General features: G+C 30.1%; 1 protein-coding gene across 1 annotated transcript in view; it reads left to right on the top strand.

Annotated features, from left to right (window-relative positions):
• Positions 1 to 25,671, top strand: part of LOC129220600 (protein unc-79 homolog) — a 144,637-nt gene that overhangs the window by 8,669 nt on the left and 110,297 nt on the right. Inside the window, exons 5-11 of the mRNA XM_054855029.1 lie at positions 421 to 591; positions 1,027 to 1,116; positions 3,554 to 3,609; positions 5,582 to 5,696; positions 16,926 to 17,033; positions 23,807 to 23,871; positions 24,935 to 25,096. Of these exons, the coding sequence (XP_054711004.1) occupies positions 421 to 591; positions 1,027 to 1,116; positions 3,554 to 3,609; positions 5,582 to 5,696; positions 16,926 to 17,033; positions 23,807 to 23,871; positions 24,935 to 25,096 (767 nt within the window). The remainder of the gene's footprint in view (positions 1 to 420; positions 592 to 1,026; positions 1,117 to 3,553; positions 3,610 to 5,581; positions 5,697 to 16,925; positions 17,034 to 23,806; positions 23,872 to 24,934; positions 25,097 to 25,671) is intronic.

Raw genomic sequence — 25,671 nt, 5'->3', positions numbered from 1 at the left:
TTTCTTTCAGTTATTGCCATTACTAAAACAAATCTAAAAGTAGACTTGATGATGAAAACCTCAAAGATTGCATGAAGTTAAAAGCTTCCAAGCTTTCTCCAAAGCTAGAAAAACTTTGCCTCTACCTGATCCCAAAAATCTGACTCAAGTTTTCATTATTTTATTCATTACATTTATATTTTTAACCATTAGAATGCATTCATATTAGCTTTTTTCAGGTTTATTTTTCTTAGTTATAAAAAAAGCTGATTATTATTTTTTTTAAAGATGTTGTATGTCCCTGTTATTAAGCAAAATAAATGATTTGGTTTCACGATAAATATATTTGGTTTCATGATAAGTTCCCATATTGTCTCTTAAAAATGAAAATATGAGATTTCATTTCTAATAATTAATTAATTTTTCTCCTCTCTCTTTCAGCTTTGGGTTCTACAATTCTACATACTTTGGCTTGTCTGGTGCCCTTCTTGGAACATGATTTAATGGACACATTACCTTATCTTGTGGCTTCTGCAATAACATTATTTCCATGTTCTTTGCACAAAGACATCATTGACGTCCTTTGTCACCACCTTATACCTTTTACTTTTAGTGAGTATCCGTTTGAAGTTCTATGTGTTATGGCCTTTATTATTTTTAACATTGAGTAGGTATTAATTAATATATTATTTCAAAATCATGACATTTTCAAAAATTCTTAAAAAATGAGCTATGATTGAGAGCATTGAGAACATTGTTTTTGGTTTCATGGAATCCCTATTTAGTGCAAAAAAAAAAGAAAGAAAAAGAAAAGCTTCAGTTTGAAAACACATCTAGCAAAAGACTTAAGTTAAACATATGAACTTGTAAACGTCGAAACATTCATGAACTTGTTTCTTTTTGCTTTGAAAATGAAATTCTAAACCCAGAAAAATGTATGTGCAATTCTTATTCTGCTCATTATTTTTTGCATTTCTTTTAACTTTTTACCTTCTTGTATAAAAGTTAACAAATTGCTTTCATCATGGCAATTATTTTCTTTTAAAGGGACTGATCCTAAAGACAATTGTGACAGCTATGCTAGCATGTCGACAGCAGCAGTGTTAATGATGATTTTCCAATATACTGATTGCACTGGTAAGTTTTTTTCATTTAATTTTCATTATCTTTGAACAAATAACAGGAATTGGATTTATTAGCAGCATTTTCTGGAAAGTCTTTTAAAAAGCATAAAAATACTTATAAAAACCAGGGATGTGCTAGCTGTGCCAATTGCCGAGCCAAACTGCTCCAAAAGACTGCCAAATAGACTTTTATGCACTAAAATCGGAAAAACTTGCGCCAAAACTGCAATTTTGCATTTAGTGTTGCAGTTCCTATAGTATATTTGGCAGAATATCATCAAGTTTATGCATTTGGAGCTTGTTTTTACAATTTTTCGTCTTAGTCCCGATTTTTTGCGCATTTAAAATCCGATTGCATCCGCTTTTGAAAAACAAAATAGTTTTAATTTTTATGTGTTTCTAATCCTTTGACTTGAAAAATATTGGGCTAATCATTATTTTCAGCCTTTGTTACTTTTGTTTTCAGTATATGAGGACTTGTAAAGTCGTCTTCTTGCCAGGCCCACTCGAAAATGTCAATCCAGTTGCATCCAAACTGATTTAACCTAATGCCATCTGTAAAAATTAATATTGTTCACCAGTTTTTAATCTTGGCTTTCTTAAGATTTTAGAACAGAAAATTGAATTCTAGTTTTGGTTGGAGACACTTAAGATAGTAAAAATCTGGGAATTCTAATGCTCTGCTAATGAATATGCAGACATTTCAAGTTTCGCAGATTCAGGCATTTTTTCCATATTCTTAGTCTGTCTTAAAAATTTTTATTTTTTATTTTATTTTTCTTTTTTTCATATTTTTTCACATGTATTTAAAAATTCCTTTTCTGTGACATCATTTCTCAAAATCTTTTTTTTTTCATTGTAATTTCATTATTAATTTTGTCATTAAATATCAAACAGTTAAAAATAAAAGGTTTTAATGTTGCCTTTGCTTGATCTTCAGATTTGTTAATAAAGTAGTTCAGTATATAAACATATATGCCAAAAAATAAATAATAATAATAATAAAGTCAGATATAAGTAAATAACTTAAACATACAAAAAAAAAAAAAATAATAATAATAGTTCTTTAAAACTGACTTGTAGTTTGTTGAGGTAAAGTTTTTTAATTCAGCCATTCTTTTGTGCTTTTTTTAAAAGCCTTTTTGAATATGTTACATAAAAGCAAACAAATTAAAAAAAAAAAAAAAGGTATCAAAGCCCTTAAATGTATACTATAACAGTGATGTATTAAGCAAAGTAAATGTGGTGTGAACTAAATTTAAATCAAAAGAAGTGTAAGATAAAAGTAGAGCAGGACAGGACTTGTCTTTTGTGAAAAGTATTAGACAGAAAAAAAAAAGTAATTAAGAGAGCTTCAATTTGTAGTTGTAGTTATAGTGTTTTTTCATCCTTAATCTCCTTTTTTATTATTTTATCATGTCACACGTGTTTCTGTGTATGAAATATAAATAGTTGCTGTAAATTGATACAAAATCAAAATGCTTGCATCCTGAAACTCATTGCAGGGTTTCCTAGTGTCCCAAGTGCAACATGTGAAATGCAATATTTTTGCTACTAACATGTTGATTTGTTAATTTTTTGTTTGTGCAAAATAAAATGTTTTACCTTTCATCTAAGCGCCATTGAAGTGATTTAATTCTTCTTCATATTTAAATCATGTAAAAAATGTTTAGTTTTTACATTACGCCTGACGTTTATTACATGGACATGTTTCAGTTTATATTTAGTTGTTAGTTTATTGTATTACTATTTTCTAGGGTGTCACTGGTTTAAATCTGCAAGTTTAAATACCTCTTTTTTGTCATATAACTTTCATTTGATTTTCATCCCTTATAATGCTACCCTATCTGTTTGTTTCCCCATATTTTCCTGTATTTAAAGTGTGAACTACTAGGCCATCTATTAAAGTTTTTTTTTATCTTTCAAAGTTTTTTGGTAAGTAATACTTGAAATATAATGTTTTTGTAATGTTTTTAAATATCAATTTCAAGTTTAAGTATATTTTAAAATGAAAATTAATTCATAACTGAAGTTTATAAAATCTTTTTAAAACATAATAATCTGAATTAATTTTTAAAAATGACAAAATGAATTTTTTTTAATGAGTTTTTTTATACCCTGTTGTTTTCTATATTACTATTACTAATTCTTATAGTTTTTATAATAGTTTATACATTTTTTTGTATCTATTTCTTATTTTTTATTTTAATTATTTTGATAGTACTTTTATTTTGTTGTCTGGATGTATTTGAAGTTAAAGTTAATAGTTATTTGTTATTTTTGTCTTTTGAGTTTTATAAACTCAAATGTGAAATGGCGTGCTTTTTTTTTACTTTATGGAGATAAATTTATATATTTCTGAACTTAGTTTAATAATTTAATTAATAAAATAATTTATTATCTTATTTTGTTAACTATTTCTTTTTTGTTAATGAAGACTTTCTTTTTAGCTTTCCATTGTCAAGTTTTGGAGTGTTACATGAGCCTGAAAAAAGACATAATTAAAGTAAGCTTAAATATTATTTTTAAGAAGCATGTTATAGTACACTGGTGGACAAACTTAAGAGATGGAAGACATTTTCCCAAATATCTCCAGAAATACTGGATAAAAATTAATGAAATTTGGTATGGATATAAATTATAGTAAAACAATAGTGTGTGCAAAGAAAAAAATTAAAGTGCCAATTATTGCCAAGCATTATTGCCAAATGTCCAATGTGGACTGAACTTCTGGATAAAAAATGGCAATGAAAGTGAGGCTTGTATAGAGTGTGGCTGCCTCTAGTGAAGTGTGTGGTCACCTCTGACAGATGGACAGCATGTGCAACGAGTATGTATGCTATTAATTAGAGAGTTAAGGAGTGCTTGCGGAAGACCCTTCCACCCATCCACCAGAGCGGTTTTAAACTCCAGAATAGTTCTGGGTGAGGGCTGGCGTTTCACAATAGCCCTCCCAAGAGCATCCCAAGCATGTTCATTGGGGTTAAGGACAGAAGATTTGGTTGACCAATCCATTCAATGAATATCTTCGCTTTTTAAATACTCCTCAACCAGGACAGCCCTATGTGGTCGGCATTGTGGTCAATAAAAACGAATTCAGGGCCAACAGCATTTTTGAAAAGATGCACATAGGGTTGTAGGATCTCCTGTCTGAACCTCTGGGCATTCATGGAACCAGTGTCAAACACATGCAGTGGTGTGTGGGTATCTTGTATAAACCCTGCTCAAACCATCAATCCTCCAACAGCATAATGATCACTTTCCATGATGTTACTGGGATGGTATCAGATCCCAAGTTCCCTCCATATGAATATTCGCCATGGATCAGGTTGTAGACAGAATCTGGATTCATCTGTGAAAAGAACACTAGCCCATTGAAATGGTGTCCAATGTTGGTGCTGTCTGCATCATTGTACACGTTCTCTTTTGTGGGCGAGAGTGCGTAGGATGCAAATGGCAGACTTCCTGGCATACAACCCTCTTTCATCAAGCCTCCTGGCAACTGTCTTGCTTAAAACTAATGTTCCTGTGGCAGCAGTGAGGTCTCTAGACAGTTGTGTTGCTGTGGACATTCTCTGATGCTTGGGTAGAAGTAACAAATAATGGTGTTTATTGGGCGTTGTTGCTTTCAGACAACCTTGTCCTGGTCTTCTGGACACTGTCCCACTGTTTTTAAACTGACTCCACAAATTTGAAACAATGTTTGGAGTTTCACCCAATTCCCCAGCAACCTGAGCTTGGGACTGTTCTGCCTTAAGTCTACCCACAATTCTCCACCTCATACGTTTGCCTAAACGATGATGTTCACTCTCTTAACCAAAAAATCAACAAAAACAGCAAGATTATTCAAGAAACACTATACAAATCATTACTGTGTCTTTAGAGTGGAATGAGCTGAGAAGCTGGCTGCAGACTTTATAGCTCCTGCTGCCTTAGCAACGCCCACATGAATACGTAAACTCATCTCAGTGATACCAGCTCCATAGCGCTATTATATGGCAACCAACTGTCCAGGTTTTATGAAATATTTTCCGAGAAATGTTTGAAAATGCCCTCCATCTCTTAATTTTGTCCACCAGTGTATTTCACTTGACAAGTACATTGATATAGTGAACACACACAACATAGCAAAATTGTCATACACTCAAACCTGCTTTTGTATGCTGGATAGGGACCGCATAAAAAAAATATGCATAAACAAATTTGTTCAAAACTTCATAAGTAGCTTAAAAATAGTTTTCCTAACAAAAAATCCTGTTAAATTGCACAAAAAAAAAAAAAAAAAAAGAATTGCTCAAAAACAGGTTTGAGTGTATATATGTGTAACTTAATTTAAGGCCTTCCAAAGCTTTTCAGTTATCTAGCAGAATTTGATTTTGTATTCAGATTTCCAAAGAGTATTGATTGGTGTTTTCATTTTTAACGCATCGAGCCTTTAACATCTTTCTTGAAATAAAATGAGGAAAAAATTTTTTCAGGATCTTTTGACTGTCATTGCTCATGGTACAGCTAAAGCTCGCTGCCATGCAGTTGAGTTACTCTTTCAGTATCTTCCAACATTGAATCCTGCTCTGCTGGATAGAAAAGGAATTGGTAATAAACTTAATGGTGTGTCCTCTTGGTTTTTGCATGAATGTGTGCTGTCCATGTATTTACGTTCATGTTCCTGATCACGGGTTCAGTTTGGCGACACTGGATTGCAGTTTTATATTCATAATGCATAAAGTAAATTTTCATTATACTCTTCAAACATATTTTAATTTCAGCTCTGGAGAAAAAATTTCTTGAAGAGAAATCGCTAACAAAATCACAGCCTCTATCAGAATTCAGAGTTGGACTGTTTGCTATTTTAATTCTTAGATTTAGATGCAGTTTTTTAAGTAGATTGATTATGAATTGCAAATAATTTAAAATAAAATAATAATCCTTACAAATGAAAAACATTTATCCTTTCCCCCAAAATATATTTCAATTTGACTATGATAAGTGCATTGAAAAATATCAACATTATAATTTTCTTATTATGTATCGCTTGTTGAAGAAGGTGTGTTTATCATCGACTGTGTTGTTAAGAAATCGAAATAGTTTTTTGTAATTTTTTTAAAGTATTTTTCTCTTTCAAGCTCTAAACTAAGCTAATTGCATAACTCCTGAGCAACATTAAAAATTTTCCTTTTTTTGAATTGTAATTCATAATTTCTTCTGAACTAATTTTATGATAAACACTTGGAATTTAGCCTGAAATTCATTATTCAAGTTATTTACTTCCTCCTCACCCCATTTGTGAGAGTGAATGATTTTTTCAGTCTGAAATTATTATGCTTGATACTTTCTTAAATTCCAATCAAAAGGATTGTTTGTAGAGATTGAAGAGATTTGTCTGTAGTTCTCTGTGTGTGATATGTATGTATGTACGTATGCATTGAGAGATTTTATGCAGTATGTTTGGTTACCGTATAATAAAGCGATTAAGTACAAAATTATCATTTCAAGCTTTTAATTGTGCTTGAATCTGTACTAAGAAACTGTATGTTGTTGAAAAGCATATGTTGCCTTACTGAAAGCTTTTTCATGTGAAACATAGAATGAATTTTGTAGTAAATTTATATCAGGAGAAGGTTGGGAACATAAAAAGGTTCATTAACTTAAAAATTCATTTTTTGAACTTTGTAATGAAAATGAAACTGTGAGTAGTTTTCTTTTTCCTCTTTTTTTTTTGGCTCTGAAATCTTTTTAGAATTTTCAAGATATCCCTAAACCTTTTTTCTCTCGTGTGATTTTGGAAGAATTCAAACTTTGCACTGAAACTTGATTCCTGGTTTCCTAGAGAACCTCATGGCTTATTTCTTAAGTAATCATAACTGACATTTCATTGCCACCAACAAGTATATTATACCACCGTCCAATGTGTTTTTTATGTATCAAGGCAACATTACTTTTGTTTCAATTTCTTTGAATAGCAGCTTTGAAACTTCTGATTTTGAATAGCAGATGAAAGCTATGAGCATTCTTTAAATTAAAATCAATATTTTATTATGAGAAGTTCATCATCGATAATTCTTTTGAAATTTATGTTCCTACCATAAAAATTCCACTTTTACAGTTTGATTTTTTTTATTTGATCAAAGTTGAAAAATTAGTATGTATTTAGGTATGCATAGAGTATGTGAGTTTATGTAAATTGATCATTGTTCTTGTGCTTTATGAGTTGAAGTAAATTTTTTCATGTAGAAATTATTCAAATAGAATTCATGTGACCCATCCCATGCAAACTGCTAACTAAAAAGAAATAATTAATGATCATTTGCTGATGCTCTTAATTGGTACAACACTATATGAGAAATGTTTGTGTGTCAGTTTATCTGAATAATTTCTTAGTTTCATTGTTCTAAATATACTATCCAAGGTATATTTCTCACTGAGAACAAGTTTCCTTTGTTCACTTTTGTTGATAGTCAAATCTGGATTTAAAAATGTTTTTCTTCTCTCTCTGATACAGCGTGGCCAGTCTCTAATTTTAAGTAATGTACCGTATAAATTCAGTCTCAATTGTCCTTAGAACATATAATCCTCACTCTTATTAGGAGCAAATTGGTGCAATGTATTTTAAAGTACAAATAAAAATGACATAAAATTAGTCATAAAAAATCGAAATAGCCATTTTGAGGTTGAATTAGCAAGCCTCATGAGTCAAAAACTGTATGGTTCTCTAGAACAAGGGAAACAAGCAAGTGAACTGGACTTGTTCATTTTCATAGGTATTGTATGATTGAAGTTTAGATTCTGGTACAGATTCATCAGTGATCTATGCTGCTATACCCACATAACATATGAACTCTTATCAATTGTTATGTTTAATATATTTATCTACTTAAATTCATTTTATGCATTAATCAAGGAAAATAAATTTTAATACTGTTCTCAAAATTTCTTTCAAAGGCACAATTAAAATTAAAATCTGTAAAAGCTTCCCATAGATAAGTTCAAAATAAAACTTGTGTTTAAATGTTTTAAACTGCACTCTATTTTTACTTTTTAGAATTTTTATGAAAAATTTTGTTTTATAGCATATTTTATATATTTTTTTAAGGTTTTTTTTAAAACTGTCGTTTAAGCCATCTTTTTGTCATTTTTGTTTTTTGAGAAATGTTGAAAAGTTTTTAGTGTGATAGACGACTGACAGCAGCATAATATGCATTTCCAATGCTTTTGTATTTGCTAGATTTGTACAAGAGCTCCCAATTTTTATTGGTGCTGAAATTATTTTTGCTAATGTCTTGCTTTCCCTTGTTGCAGTATGTAGAATCCATAGTACTGTGAAGTGTTTGGTGTTTTTTTGCATCAATTTGTGATGTGATTGTGTATTATGCACTGTTTTTATTTTTTATATCCTATTTCATTTTTATCGAATCACTGAGAAAATCGGTATCTCATGAATCGTTTGGAAAGGTTCAGCAAACTTCAGTTTTTTTTTTCTTTTTGCTTTCTACGATACAGTTTGGTGAGGCTGTGTTAAAGTATTTATTAGTTTGATTGTGTCAGAACTTAATAATTACTGTTTCAAACTAACTGTTAGAGTTTTAATTTTTTTAATGAGACTGTTTTTAATATAGTACTTTGTCCTTCTCTGTATTATTTAGGAAGGTTGAAGAAAACAAAAAGGTAAATTTTTCATGCTTGTTGTTTGCCAGCACGAAATTCTAGTCACAAACTTTTCTTTTTCACTAGTTTATATCTGCTTTCTTAATAAAAGTGAAAATCATTTAAATGCTTAGAAAATTTTAGTTATTTTCTGCAAACAGCAAAAAATGAAGCAATTATGCAAAAGAAGAAGAAAAAAATAATAATAAAATAAAATAAAACCAAATAATAATTTTGTTGCTTATGGTTAAAAAGATCTAAATTTCAATTTATCCTACACAAGAATAAGCATGCAAAACTTTTTAAAATTAATCATTGTTATAGGTTAGGTGTTATTTTTAAGTGTAAGTTACAGTAGTAGGGTAAATTACATCATTTGTGGAATGCTATTAAAAAAAGTTGTCAATTAAGAGGGTTATTAATTCCCATTTTCCCATTGTTTAATTTGATTTTTTGCTAACAGTCATGATTTATTTTTTCTCTGTTAGAAAAGAGCTTACAATTAAGGGTTTTGCATTTGTATGCTTGTTTGTTTTGGAGAATAGATCTTATGTATGGGTCATTGGGATTTATTTTTGATAAAGCTAACTTTGTAAATCAAAGTGCATCTATCACTGAGATTTTTAGTTTCCTTTCTTGTGAGGAGTGGATCTCCAATATTTCAAGTCATTGAATTAAGTGATCCAGTTTGTAAAAGTTTTCTGGTACCTGCTGAATTCTTCAGCGGTTTTGTGTGTGATGGACCTTATATGTATTCTGTGTTTTGGATAGATCTGAGACTGTTATGTTATTATCAGCATTGTTTCATGAAAATGAAAAGTTGTTGCCCAAATGTCCCAAAGTTATAATTTAGTCCTCTAGGCAAAGGTTTGAAAGATAGTTAAATTTTGACAACTGGAAAAAATGCTTATGATTTGTTAATTTTTCTTTCATCCTTTTAAACTGATGTAACAGTTCTAAACAAGTCTTTTATTTGAACTCTTTTGGAATATTTTCTGAGTACAGTCTTACGTTTCTGCTCTATCGACTGAAAATTTGTGTACTATCTCTTGATGACAGTTATTTTTTTTAATTCTGCAACATAATAAAAACAATAATAAAACTGATGAACTAGAAAGTTTGAAGAATTCAACAAATAGGGGCTTCAAAATAAATAAATAAATAAATAAATAAAAACTTTTATTAAAACAATCAAAATAATTTTATGGAATGAAAATCAATTTTCCCCACACAAAAAGTATATTCTTCATTGCATGAAAACACACAACATCTTTTTAAGAAGTAGTTATGAATATTCATAATCCCAATGCCACCAATATAATAATTTTTTTAAAAAATGCTCTATCTCAATGGAGTTTTTTTTCCCCACCTCTAGAATTTTGGAATACATTTTGTTAAAAATCAAAATTTTACAAAAAAAAGCAACTTAAAAAAAAAAAATCTTACATTTTCAGAAAAATTATCAGCCTATACATTGCTCTTTTTATTGAGCCTTTTAATGCATTAAATTTAGTTTCTGGAGTACATTTTTCTTAGATATTTATGACTTTCATCAATACCATCTGAAGAATGATATATTATTTAACAGTAACGGTCACTGATATTTGAGAAGATATTGCATATATTTTTTAGCTATTTTGTATTCTTCTAGATTTTTATGCACTCTGCACTCTAAAAGTGTCACTTAAGACGAAATGTGCTTTTGTTTTTGGTAATAGAATTAATTCATGTTGTTGTGGATATTGTTTGGGGGGAAATACAACAATATAACCACAACTGTGCACTGGACACAGTGACCCATTTTGTGGTGTTATTGGTTCTGATTTTAACAATTTTTAAAGTATTGTGTGATGTTTTTATACAACATTTGAATTATAAGCACCAAACCATCCCAAGCTAAATAGTTATTAAACATTTGTTGTGACTATTGTCTTATATTCACTTCTAGAGAGATTCACTTACAAATTCAGTACTTAAATTTATTTTGAAACTCATGTTTATATCAAAGAAACTTTTCCTTTAGGTGTTATGCACATGTGAAATCTAATATTTCAGCATGTCGTTCAAGCGGAACCGTAAAATTCTGCATTAATTTCTAATTATTTTTATTATTCTAATGTCCTTTATAATCATCTCTTTTTCAAAATAATTTTTCTATTCACTAGCATGGCACTACTTTAACTGTAGCCTTTTCTCTATTTTTTAATTTTTTTATCATAATTGTACATTATATCCATTTGTTGTTTCTATGATTCCATAATACATGTTCAAAATTATATAGTGCTCAGTAAAATATGAAAGAAATTATGGGATGTTCTGGATCTTTTTTGTTCCAAAGAGAATCTAGAAGTTTAAACCGTATTTACAAAATAAAAAAAAAATACTCACCTTTAAAATTTCTTTTGTGATTTATATTATTTTACTTTGTACTGTTTCAAATAATCTGAGAAGCTATTTTTCACAAATAAGAATTAGAGGTTTTTATTTTTAACAAAAATTGTGTAATTAACACTTATTTTAAAGATATTGGTTCTTTTAAGAAATAAATATTTGAATAAAAAATTAGGAAAATGATACATTAATATTTGATTTTAGAGAGGGAAAAATTGTGTCAATTTGGACTTGTTTGCTTCATCTCTCCTGATATTTACAATGTTTAATAAGTTATATGTAAAAAGCCAGAAGAATGTTTTTTTCTCTATTGTTTGCTATGTTTCATTAAAATCTATGTCAGACTTATTAGTCTTTTCTGCAAATTTTCCCCCCCATATCTATGTCCCCAATTGTGTGTTTTAAAGTGTTTCAATTTCTTACTAACCACATTGTTTTTGAAAACGTTCTGTTCCCTACCTTTCTGCATAAATGTTTTACCAAATTTGCTTGATAAACATAGCACACTTAACACTTTCCTCAATTCATGTACTCTCTTCATTGTTTTCAAAATCACTTGCCTACACATTTTCGTAGGTATTTATGCTTGGATTGTTTGTTCTTCTAACACTAATGTAGTATCAGAAACGCTCTTATGTGCTAGTCATACATTGTGTCCTCAAAACAGAATTTTATGGGTAATGTGTAATAATTGTGAGTGTTTAAATACTATTTTGTTACAAATATAGTTTGATATAGTCAAATTTGGTTTTTAAAAGCTCAAAATAAAATTTAAAAATTTAAATGTTATTTTCAAACTATAAACTATCAGTACATAGAAACATAAGTTCATAGTTCAAAGACTTGTACTTTTCATAACCATATCAGAGAAACTTTGACATAATTGTCAAACTCAACAATCTATGCCCTCAAAATAAAAAAAATTAAAAACTCCATCACAAAAAAAGCAGAAAAACAACTGTAGGTAGAACCCATGTCAATTCAACAGGGGGCGAAAATTGATGGTCTCGGATTTTTTTGAATTTAACATATGATAAAATTCATAAAAAACTAAGAAATACTTTTGTTTTGTTTTGCCCAAAAGTAACAAAAAAAAGCAAGCCTTTTCCATGCTTAATTTTGCTTAAACATTAATTTATATGAAAAATTATTTTTATAGTTTATATGGCCTATGTTCCATTATAAGGTTACTTATTTTTCGAAGTTCTCACAACTTCAACAATAACTTTTTTAGGCCCTTTCTTACATTTTAATAAATATTAATTTGTCTCTTTTTTTTTCCTTTTCCTTTTCTTTCTTTTTTTTTTCTTTTTTTTCTTTTTTTTTTTTTTTTGCTTTAATCTTAAAAACCAAAAAAAAAATGCAAAAATTGTTTAAAAAAATTAAAATACCTTAAAATTACTCAAGCTTAAGGTTATATTTTCATTCAATTTTAGTTTTTCTTCAAAATTATTATTAGTAGTTGTATTTTAAAACTGATATGGCCAACAAATGCTCTTAGGCTAAATTAGAATTACAAAAATAATAATAATTTGAATTTTGTCATCTTGAATTCAAATTATGTTTTTCGCAATCACGAGTGTGTGTGTATATGTAAGTGTGTGTGTTTGTGTGTGGAGGGTATGTGTGTGTGTGTAAGATGTGTGTTTGTGTCTGTCTGCAGGCATGAGTGTGTGGATAGTTGCGTGTATGTGAGTGTGTGTGTGTTTGTGTGTGTATGTGTTTGTGTGTAGGTGTGTATATGTATATGTGTGTAGGTGCGTGTACGTATGCATGTAAGTGTAGGATATTGACGAAACCTGGAGATGGTTTTCGCTAGAGGTGCAGCATCGTGAGGACCCGGTCTACGGTGATGCTGTGGAGGGTGGCGGTGGGAAAAATGATAGGACATCAAAAACAGTCAAATGAAAGCAATAAGCAATCGTGATTGCTCAAAAAAAAACTGTAAATTCTCTGTAAGCTTGGAAATATAGACTCTGTAAGAACACCAAAATATTTACTATTTTTCATAATGCATATTTTTACAAAAACATTTAAAAAATGTAATAGTATTGTACTTATTTTTGTTCTTATATCCTTTGTCCACAATCAGAAGCTTTTTTTTTTTTTTGAAGAAGTTGAATATTTGAAAACGAAATTGAACTAGAACTGATTGAAATATCACATTTTGCATCAAACAACATGTCACATATTCTAATGAACTTTTCTATAAATTATTTTTTGTTTTGCATACATATTTTTTGCATAAAATAACATGTTTTGTTTTGTTTTAATTTGCTTACAAATTTTTTCTGAGTTAGCAGCAATATTGAAAGGGATTTTGCAGTTAATGAATGCCATAAATTTTCAAATTTAACTTTAAAAACATTGTATTTGAACATTAAATTGAAACGAAAGATTAAAATTGCAATCACGCTGCATTTTATCCATCGTTGGCAGTCAAACCACGAACTTATTACCTCTATAGCCCATCTGCCTCTATTTTTTCATTTACAGTCATTATTCCGACTTATTAAGCGCTAACTTAAAAAATAAACCAAAAAATCACACCTCTGAACTTTCACACACATCTCTGATTTCAGTTTAAAAAAAAATAATGCTGTTTTGTAACGTTTTATTTTCTGCAAGTTATAGATGTCAGATTTCTAGAGCTTTTGTTGCATTGCACAATAATCTTTGTAAATCGAAAATTTATTCAAAGTATTAAATGTACATAACAAATACAGAGTTTTAGAGGAGCATCAGCTTTAAACTCCCACTGAAAAACTCATTGCGAGGGGAAAGGGGTATGGTGTACTTTGGCACAAATGATGTCAGGCCAATCAAGGGTCGTTTCTTCTCGTGGCGCTTCTGGAGCAATTACAATGCACATAATAAGTAATCAATGAATTTTTTGTGCGGAAAAAGAATTGGATTTTTGGATTCAGGAGGTCATTTTTGATAAGTTAGCATAAAATTTTTTAAAATTTACGAGATGCTGTTGTGGTCCATTGACATGAATTCTACCTACAGAAGAATTACGTAATATATTTTTTAATATTTGTGTTCAATCATTGGTAGGTTTTTGACCAGTAATCAATTTTTTGTGCAACATATATCTATATATCTATATATATATATATTATTTTCTCTACATTGATTTGCTGTCAGAAAATTTTTGCTCAAGCTTAAACAAAAAAGAAAAAAGAATGGCATCTCCATACATTAAATACATTTTTGTGTTTTACAAATAGCACTATAGATTTTTTTTTTTTTTTTTCTGAATTAATTTTTGGAAATACTTTGAAGATGCATTAGCTGGGAATCTTTTTCATCGAAATTACATGCCTTTAAGGGCCTTGATCTTTTCAAGACTTGCACTTGTGTTGCCTTGTCTAAAGTATTTTTTTCCCATGTATGCCGTATTATCCCGCATTATTTGGCATGCCGCTAAATTCGGGGGTCACCAGTTTTTCATTAACACTTACCTGGTCCTTTTCGGCATGCCGGAAAAATTGAGGTTAGGAAAAAAATACTGCTATAAAAAATATATGTTCAACTTAAAAAATAATACAAGTTCTATTCATATCCTATTAATATTAATAAACAGTTTAATTTTGTAAAAATATTAACAATGTCATTTTTTTTTAACAAGAACAATATTGTTAAATAACGAATAAATTTATAATAATTAAATATAAAAAAAGCAAACATTTAAGCAGTAAGTTACTGCCCCTAAGCCAGTGCTAAGGAATTTACCATAGCTATTCAATAAATAAATTATTAAGCTCATATCTCTAAAAGGAACCTAAAATAATTTATTTAAAAAAATTATGAACGAATTGCAGGAACACTGATTGCTTATGAATGGATTACTTTATTGGCATATAATTAAATCCGTTAATCGTGTTCTACCATAAATAACAGGCACGCATTATATGTAATATACAATTGGAACTGAATGGGATAATTTGCTTTTGTTTTGTTGGAAAATAAACCTCAAATTATCCAGCATGCTAGAAAATTCGAATTTCCCGGCATGCTGGTCAACCTCGATTTTTTCGGGCATGCTGGATAATGCAGGGTAATACTGTATGATTATCATTAAAACGTACTTTTATTTTTCTTTTCTTCTTGATTATTTTAGAATTTCAGCATCTTTGAATATTTTAATTCAGTTTCTGTTCTCCTTTTCAAATAGCAGGTTTACTTTAATACTTTTACTGGTGCGTGTTTGTGTTCTTTTTTAAATCTTTGAGAAATTTTTAATCAGTACCATTATTTATAAAGATACTCTGGTTACATGTTTTGATTTAATTTACCATAATTAAAAATAAAATAAAGAAATATAAACAGAGACTGAGATATAGTTTTAATCATTTAAATTAATCACAGGATTTTTCTTTTGTCTTTGTTGATGGACAGTTTATTTCACTATTAGTGTATCTCTCTCATTTTTTCAACTGTTTCGATGTTCATTTTCAATTCTTTGTTTTCTTATCTTTCATTTGAAATACATACTTCAGTTATAAATTTAGTTTGATACAATTTTAGAAAAATTGCATAAAAATGTAGCAATGCTAAATGTTTTTTTTTTTTCTTAAATCATTTTTAAAGTTTTCCCCTGAATGAATTACCGAAAGGGTATTTTTCCGCCACTGGGACACCATTTACAGATGGATCACTCACAAGTCTCACCAAAGAAGAGGAAACTATCAATTTGACTAGATAACCATGTGTCTGATTGCTTGGATTTCATTGATGCCAACGCTTGGCACATTAATGCTGTTGGTCTAATTACTTTGGTGCAGGATGACAGTTGGCGTCTCAATGACAAAAAAATATAACCTGAACATTAGGTCAGGAAACTAACATATTTACCAATGTGTGGAAGGGGGGAAAATGATAGGAACATCATTATTGAAGTACAAATTGAAGAAAAATGTGCATAAACATGTTTTGGAGTTACGACTAACTCCTTTTTGAAAAGCAAAAATGGTTTGAGCTCCTGTTTGTTAAGCAGCTGTTACCATGGAGTCCAAATTGTGACTGCTAAGTGTTAAGAAAATCAAAATCTTTTCTGCATGGGGAAAGTGGGTCCTTGCTATCCGAAAAGGTACTTATTGGTTGCAGAGTTTACTGTTCTGAACTCACCAAGAGAAATATGTGTTGCCAAATAAAATGTTAAAAAGGCTATTTATTTAATATGAATAAGTGGTACTCCCTTTGTTGTATCATTTCTTTTAATAGTCCTTTGTTTGAATTACGTAGCATTTTGTTTTTACTGGGCTTAGGAATATACATTTATGTTTGGTAAATTTGCCTTTTCATGACAATAGAAATGTTGGTGCTAATTTTTTCCCCCGTTTAGTCTTGTAACTTTTTTAACAAAAACATATTGAGCTCATTGATATTTGATTTTTTTTTTTTTTTTTTTTGCAGTTTATCACAAAAAAAAATTATTTCCAACATAAACTTATAACTGATAAACTCATGTGGTGACTATTCCTGTCACCAATATGAACTTGTTAACCAACAAATACCTCCCAAAACACATGTATGCAATATTTTTGCTATTTGTGCTTTAATAACGTTCATCTTCTCGTTGATATAGAAGGAGGGGGTTAAGTGTGCTTTTGTTTCTCTCCGTATGTGGCTACGTGTGTGTGTGCGTGTGTCGTTAAATGTGAGTGTCTCCTCAATCACAGAAGAAACTGAAGCTTGTTGAATCTGTACTTGAGGCAACAATATCTCTGAAGTGTCTTTGTCTCTCCTTTTTTCATGCCTTCGCTGTTGTCCCCGTGTGTGTAGGGTGGCTGCTAGACTCTCTGTGCACCCTCACCTGTCTTGTTCTCTTTCCTACTTTCTCTCCATCTTCCGTATCACCTTCCCTTATGCCTCAAGGATCAGGCCAAACTGGTAAGGACACTACTCTCTCTCTCTATCTTCACTATCTCTTATCTTTCTATCTCTCTTCTTTCTCTCTTCTTTCTCTCTCTCTCATTCTCTTCTCTTCTTTCTTTTCTGGCTTTCTGTTTTTTATTCGTTGCTTTGCTTTTTTGCTTTTGCACCTTTTGGCTTTCACCTTGGCATCGTTACGTTTCAGTTGCGTTTGATGTTAGCGAAAACAAAATCCAATTCACAGTAGGCAAAAGTCTAATTGCAATAGATTTGCACATATTTTGTTTTTAACAGAATGTTTCATTATAAAATACTATGATATGTGTTACTAAAAATATTATTATTTTTGATACATCAGCTTTTTTTCTCTATAATATGAGAAATACTAGTACTTTAATTGCTGCATACTACGGTTTGGTGTTTGTACAAAGCTTGACTTATTGTTACATATGCAAAAATACCATCCATAAGGTGGTTAAAATGTAATAAAGAGTTGTTATTTTATCCTTTTTACTAACTCGATTAACCATCTCTGCTATCAAACAATGCTTTAACAAAGCACAGCGAGTAGTGTATGTGAACTGATTCAAGACCTATTTACATGAGTAGAAATCAAATTAAGATCATTCTATGGATAAGAATATACCTGTGAAAGAGATAAATTTCATTAAAATCCATTATTGATCTAAGTCAAAAATTTATTCTCTTCTTAAGAGCAGGTTATGATTTTTGTTTTTAAATTTCAATATACATTTTTTATGTTTCTATCAGAACATACATATGTATTAATTATTTTCTTTCGAATTTTAATTATTGCTCGATTTTTCTTTTAACAAATAGTTTAAAGTGTTTTTTTTAGTAAATAATTTGTTTTAAGTAAATTTTTTTAAAGATTTTATGTATAAAGTCTGAGAGAGAGAGAGAAATCATTATTCTCTCCCTATTTCCTAAAAATATATTTAAAAAATCATGTAACACTAATCTATGTGAATTAAAAGTTTACTGATTTTGCATTTGATAAATTATAAGCAAATAAGTTGTCAATCCAATGTATTTTCTTCATCCTTAATAATAGTCATGTAGGTTTTTTAAATCTTATTCTTAAAGAAAATTTTTAAAAAATAAATAAATTTTGAGAAATTAATTTGGTATTTTAAATGTTTCTCAACAAATTTTCAAATGTATTAAAAATTATTTTGAAAAAGGAAAAATTTTTGTTCATAATGAAGAACTTAGCCAAGATTTCGTTGGATGTTTCATAACGTGATAGTAAAAAACATATGTGCAAACTTTGAAAACATTTTATATTTTTAAATGACTACTAAATTCTGTTCTTCAAGAAGAAACTAGGCAAGGAAGCAGGGCATAAAACAAGACATTTTGTTATTTTAAATTAACTATTCAGCATACCCAACTCAAACATCAGTTCTGCTTGCTGGAGTTGAAAAGGCTTTGAGCCAGTAGGATATTTTAATAATTCATTGTGAAGGTATGTGCTGTATGCAAGCAGTGCATGTAATTGCTGACCTTTTATGAAACATTTGGGCAGGTTTTCCTTGAAATATATAAATCTTAGGTTGCAAAGATACATTATCGTGTAATGTGGAATCTTATTTTCGATTTTAGAAATTGAATGGTATAATAATGATAGAAAAAGTGAAACTGTATTTTTCTTTATGAAGTATTGTATCATTATACAAAATGCAAGTGGAATGTTATAAAATTTAAATTCTTTACATGAAAAGAATTATTTCCAGCTTCAATTAAGTTTCCTATGTGTCCCATAAATCTTTTCTGCTGTATCTATGATAAATCATGTCAAAGTTTTCCGAAGAAATGTTTATTTGTTGAACTTTTGGTTATTTTTTAATGTCATTTTAAGTAGATTTAAAAATTGTCGGAAGAAGTAAAAATCATTGTTTTTTGTTGGTGTTTTTAAGGCTAGGTTTTGTTTTGTCCCTTGTAAACCTGAGGTTGTAAAGAATTTAGTCTTTTTGTGTTTTTTCCTCAGAAGACAAAAGTTGAAGCATTAATACTTGAACCTTTGGGCTTTTCTTTGGATTTTTTAATTGTATTGTATGTTTAATGACATACATGTTCCTGAGAAGTTTAACTTCATAAGGGCCACAAGTAAAGACTCAAAACTTGGCTTCTGAGAACGACTTGCTTCTAGTGTGAATTCTGGGTAAATGTAAAAAATAGGCATGTTTGTGATGTAATGGATTTAGAACTTTTGGAAACCAGTGTTCAATTTGATGATGTTCTTCAACTTTATAGTAACGGCAGTATTTTTGTCAAATTTAGCCATGGCGAAAAGGTTATTTGGGGACCCCATAAATTGTTTTATCTTTTTAATGTGAAACAAAATGAAATGGAAAAAAAAGGTTTTTTTTTGTCTTTTTAATGACATTAAACGAGATTAAAAGTTCTATTGAGACATAAAATAATCCACCAAATAAATAAAAGGAGTCATTAAATACCATTAAGTGCTCCATTAATTTGCCAATTAAATTAACCCTTTTGGCCACAAGCCTAATATTACTCGAGCTGTACTATGGAGTTTAACATTTAGTGACTGTGATTCTGCCGCTAAAAGGATTAAATAATGTATTAGTTCTATACATCAAAAGGTTTAAAACTATATAAGTGCTAATTAAATATAGCAAGTAGGGGAAGCTGCTGTACCCATGGACAAAATTTACTTCTCAATTTTTGCTAATCTCTGGGAATAGATGATAGATCAGAAAAATTTTCTAGCAGAATCTACAACTTATCATCTAATTTGGCAATTTTTGTCAGGTGAAAATCTCAAAAAGCTTTCAACTTAAAAAAAAATTCTTAAAAACCATCTTTTTTGTCCATGGGTACAACACCCTATTCACTCTGCAGACAGGTGCCTTTGTACCCATGGACATACAAAAAAAAATATATAAATAGGTCTGAGGAACTCAATTATACTCGATACATTTTTATAAGCTATTTTATATTGAAATACTTCAAACATCCATTGAAAATAACATTAAACAAAATATCCAACAAAAATTAAACTTTTCAAATTAATCGAAGGTTTTTTTTCCCTTTTTTAAAAATTTTCCTTAATTTTTAACATCAGTGAACTCTTTTAAAAAGTTATTACTCTTAAGGGAGTTAATAATGTTATGAATAATTAATATGTTTTTAAACAAAAAATAACTAGATTCATGATATTATGGCTCTCGACTTACCTACATAATAACCTCAATTTATATGCACATTGAAACCTCTAACCAAAATTAACCCATTACAAAAAAAACTCAGTTTAGATTAAACCAACAAAAATCTATAAAAGTCGACTTCAAATGAAAACAGGTGGGATTGACGGTCTGTAGATCCTACAACAGGTGGGGGTTACTTCAACACTATACCTTCAAGCCCTACTTCAAATCCAAATATCCATCATCATTGTTGAAAGCAAATTTTGGACGTTGATGACAAGGCACTATTCTGAGGTACTTCACATTGTAAGAAGACTCAGATGTGACCCAAGGAGACTTAACATTGCCGTCCGTGGGTATATACGGTTATGTGTCCTTGGGTACAAAGGTACGCCATTTTGGTTTTGCAAGCCAGTCACATCGACAGGACCACAGTTTTACAACATTAAAAATCAGAAACAAAGCCTTTAAAATATAGGGAATCATGATACCTACAACAAAAATGAATGATACAATCCACGACCGACAAAATAAAAAGGAATTGCTCATGTTTTTTTTTAGATCCTACTGAAATCGAAAAAATGTGATAGAATCTTAAATGTTTATTTGATGGCGTTGAAACTTCCTGGGGTAGTGGAGAGGGCTGTGACACACACGTTGAACCCCAATTAGGATCTCTCTCGACGATACCCGGAATTTCCCGACCAACGTCTGTAAGCACAACCGTCCGTGGGTACAGCAGCTTCCCCTAATTAAAAAAACATCAAATCTCATAAAAATGTAACATTAAAGCATTGGGAGCAAACATGGTGGCAATGTAAATGGTTTTTTTTTTTTCTTTTTCACTTTAGTTGAAAGTTCACAGATCACCTGAGCGATAAGATACTCAATTTTTCCTTTCTTACAAATTCTGTACCAGTATGCGCTTCAGAGGTACAACATTCACAGTAGTTTTGATTAAGTATAATATAGTCAAGTTAAATATGGAAAAGTTATTATGCCACTCCAGTGAACTGAACTCTTGTCTAATCAGTGTTGGGTTGCTGAATTTTTGGTTTAAATATTTTGGCCACAGCAAAATCAGTCTTTTAACACTATTATTTAAGACTGAATCTATGTTGAAATTGCTTGTTGATTATTTTTGATTTTTTGTTAAGGAGTCACAAAGAGACTTCGTGTCATTCGCTGGAAACTCATTCAAATTTGATATATATTTTCTCAAATGTTTTCCCATTCATGATAAAACATACGTTTGAAATTAAGCCAAATCTTTGGAGAGTAAAAAAAGTTAAATTTATGCAGGCAATTTACTGCTTCTTATATGTATTTATTTTTATTTTGTGTGTTTTGGAATGTTTAATTTAGGTTTAAAGCTTGCTGCATGTTGTAGTGTAGTTGTAAATTGCAGAGTATGGCTTATTAGTGATTGCATTGACTAGTTATTTCTCCCTCCTTTGCCTTGTTGGTGTTTTAGATGACTAGAATTGATGAACAAATATACAATGATTTGATTCTAATTTTTATTTTCTTAAAAAATTATGAACATTTTCAGTTCTTAACTAAAGATGGCCTTTGTGATATTGTATATTATGAAAAATAATTATTTAGATTTATTACAGATGTTCTCGCCTAGGAAGCATTATTCAAAAGTGTTTAAATTAATGAAATAGTGTTACAGCAGACGAGTGCAATGCTAATAGCTTTCTTTTATCTTTTCATTTACGTAAAAACTTAAGCTATATTGTGTAAGTTGATCTATAATTAGTAAAATAGTGGGTTTCTGAATAGTATTTTTAATATTTTAAAATGATACATACTTTTAGGTTTTTACCTAAAGCACTAAAAGAAAAATGAATTGTAATTTAAAAATTGGTTTATTATTTAAGCAAGAAATTTTTTTAAATTATTCTTTGTTCTTTGTTAAAAAGTTATACAGTTTTCTAACTTGATGCAGACTTATGTCTTTAATTTTATTAATTATTTTTAATGAAACTGTAAATGGACAGGGCGAACTTGACAAAGCTAAGCATAAGGTAGGTTTATTTTTGCGTCTTAAATTCTGTACCTCAAAGCCAGAATAGTGTAAGCCACTTTATTGCCAAAAAGACTATGAAAAAGACTATAAAAACTGAAAACAATAATTTCATTGTTTTAGAGTTTATCAAAGTGGGGACCACGGAACTGATCTGTTTCTTAACAGGTTAGTTCCGTGCTAAATAAGTAAAAACATTTGCACTCGATTGAGTCGATCACAACGTCTTGTTGGAGTAGGTAATTGTCATTGATATATATATACCTACAAATTGTTTCACCGTCCTCAAGTCTTACTAGCAGCCTCATCATGGTTGCACTGGGCGATTTGGGTGAAAAACGTTGGGAGTTTACTTCTGGTATTGCCACCCTAGGCATGAAGACTAGACCAGTATACTCAGCTAATGCTAGCAGGCAAAGGGCCAAGTCAGACTTCTACCTTCAGTTGCTCAGGTAAACAGAAGCTGCTCCTAACACCTCCATTCACTCATGATGACTTAAACAAAGATCCTCTATTGTTTCTGGACTTTTTGCAAATATACAACCTCATGGAACAAGTCTAGCTGCTGCTAGATCTGGAGGATATGAAACAACAACAAGCAGTTTTTGTATATCATGTATCAATAGTTGGCAGTTAAGGCAAATTTTAGCAGTTTACTTTAGTGTAATTATAAATGTTTCTCTACTGCTATCTAAAATCCTAATATGACTTGATTATACAACTTATATGAAGAACGATCTCAAAGAAATCAGCATAACATTGTTTTGTTCACAAAATCCAATAACTTTGTTATTACTAGTAAGCTTATAATTGGAAAAAATTAATGGCACTTATTTCTAAACGTTGATTTTTAATCAATTTTTGCTTCTACAGCCAAACAGAATAATGTTAAGTATTAAGAACTAGATAGTAGTTCTAAAGAATTTTTAGAAAAATGAATAAATGTATAGAGCAATACATAAATACCTATTAGAAAAATGTTTAAATGAACCATACAAAGGTTTTTCTCCCTTGGGGGAGGGGAGGGAGTTCCAAAAAATTGCCATGTTTTAGGCAGGGATCTGTTATGGCTTAGACTTTGAAAACTTCTGAATTGGGCTACAAAACTTGACTGTTAATGTCTAAAAAATATGTACGCCTTATTTCATGTTGGTTAACCTTCATAGGATCGAAGAATATTTGCTTAATTACGGAGTAAATAGCTCATTGTATCAGAATTGGGCTTGGGTTGTTGGAGTTAGACATTAAAAACAGTATGATGGTTAAATTAAAGGAAAAAAAACTTTTCTCCTGTAGACCTTCATTGTGTATTGAGAAAGCTTGAGAATAGAGTATACTGAACAGTTATGTTAAGTTTTAGCATTTATAAAATTCAAGTTTCCATGCAGTTTATTTCAGTATTTATATTTGCATATTCTAAAAAAAAGAAATGAAAATCTTGTCTAAAATATCGCAAAGGCTTTTGTCACTGTCACTTAAATTTTACACTACATTGTCATTTTTTGCTCATATTTCTTATCTATTTTTTTTTTTTTTTTGGTTTAATTATGTATCTCATCTTTAAGGTTGGAAACCTCTAATGTGCCAAAGAGAAAACTGTCTGAGTACTTCCAGCAATGAAGCCACTAAGGTAACATTAAAATGTTTCAATTTAGAATTTAACAAATTAGGGTTGTTCTTTGTATCCCCCCCCCCCTAAATTTTATTATTTTCTCGGACATTTCTTCCCAGTGAGTTTGTCCTTAATACCTTTACCTGTGACTCTCGAACTTGATTTGGGTAACACAAATGCTCCAATTTCGGAAGGCGCAACCTGAGTTGGGGCAAAGGAAAAATCTTTGTTTCAATTCTGTGAAGCTTGAACTCAGTTTGTCCAATGCAAAATATGTAATGTACCATTTTTCTCACCAAGTTTCCCATTTCAACAACCGCAAGTGGGTGCAACAATTGATACTTTTTCTGAAGAAAAACAATGTTTTGAACTATTTTTAAATGACAATTTGATTCACACCATTACAGAAGAGCTTTATAGATATGCACAGTAATTCATCAAAAAGTAATGTATGAAGCCAAAAAGCAGATAACTTATGAATCAAAATTAAATGAAAATATTTATATTGCTTCTTGTTTAACAGGGTATTGAAAAATTCATGCACCAAACTTCATAGAAATATTAACGTTAATTTAAATTCCCTCCATTTGAAAATGTGTAGGAATTTATTTAAGACCAAACTTAAGAATCTTTGTTGTAATGCAGGTTGATATGATCTGTTATCTATAAATTATTTTTTCACTATGAAAAAAGTATATGCTTTTATTTTTCACATGTTGTCAAATTACCAATTTGTTACAAATTAGAAAATATATAACTCAATTTCAGCCTTTGAATCACTTGTAATTTTTGATTTAAAAGAGAAAATGATTTTGAAAAACAAATTTCCTCGAAAAGGAATATTTCATTAAAAGTAAAATGAAACTAAAAATATTCTATGACAAAAACAAACCGACAGTATGCTCATTATTATGTGCAGTTTGACATTCTTACCCTTCAATGATGGGCGCTCCGTGGTTGAGAAAGAACTTTTCTGCCATAAGATGCTCCATATAGTTAAGTGAGTGGCAGCAAGCAGGTTTCTCATGTCTAAATAGCCAACTCCTGTTTTGCTTTACATCTCTTGTTTACTTTCTTGTAGATGTGTTTTGAGCATTCAGTGATTATAACTTCTGGTGAACATCCTCCTCCACTATACATGTGTGAAGCTTGTGCTGAGGCAGTGGAACTGGAACATGGTCCAGAAAATTTGGTGGAGGTTTTGTTGCCGATGGATAAAGTTTCAGCTACTTGTGAATATCCAGTAAGTTTGCATCTCTTAAAAATTGCTTTTTTAGATTTATTTATCTCATTAAAATCATCACTGTCAAAGTGAGTAGTAAACATTTAAATTTATGTAGAAACTAAATGTAAGAGAACATTTGAAATCTGATGAGTTTCGAGTTTGTGGAAAATCTATGAATGAGACACATGTTTTTTCTTCTAACCCTGAATGAACTTGAACGAAAGGGAATTGTTGCTAAGTTGACACATTTTTGACATGTGCCAACTCCTTAAATGAGTACTATATTTATATTATTACTAAGAACTTTTCAACATTACAGAAACTCAGTTGTTTCTTTTGCTGTTTGTATTGGGTTAATACAAAAAAGGATAAACAATAAAAACACAGTAGAGTCTTGAAAATCTGAGGTAATTGGGGCTCACCTCACCTCGGATTACTGAAAGCTCGGATTATCCGGAAAATTATTTCAGATTAAAAATTTCCACTATTTGAATATCATGAGGAGCACCATTTACTAACTTATGAAAAGAAAAGGAACTATTGTCTTCACGAAAAATTTATCACTGAAATTTCAACATTAATTTCCTTTTAAT

The sequence above is a fragment of the Uloborus diversus genome, chromosome 4 (assembly GCF_026930045.1).
Source record: "Uloborus diversus isolate 005 chromosome 4, Udiv.v.3.1, whole genome shotgun sequence".
Taxonomy (NCBI): domain Eukaryota; kingdom Metazoa; phylum Arthropoda; class Arachnida; order Araneae; family Uloboridae; genus Uloborus; species Uloborus diversus.
The sequence above is the reverse complement of the archived record's forward strand: the minus strand, read 5'-3'. Positions and strand labels throughout refer to the sequence as shown.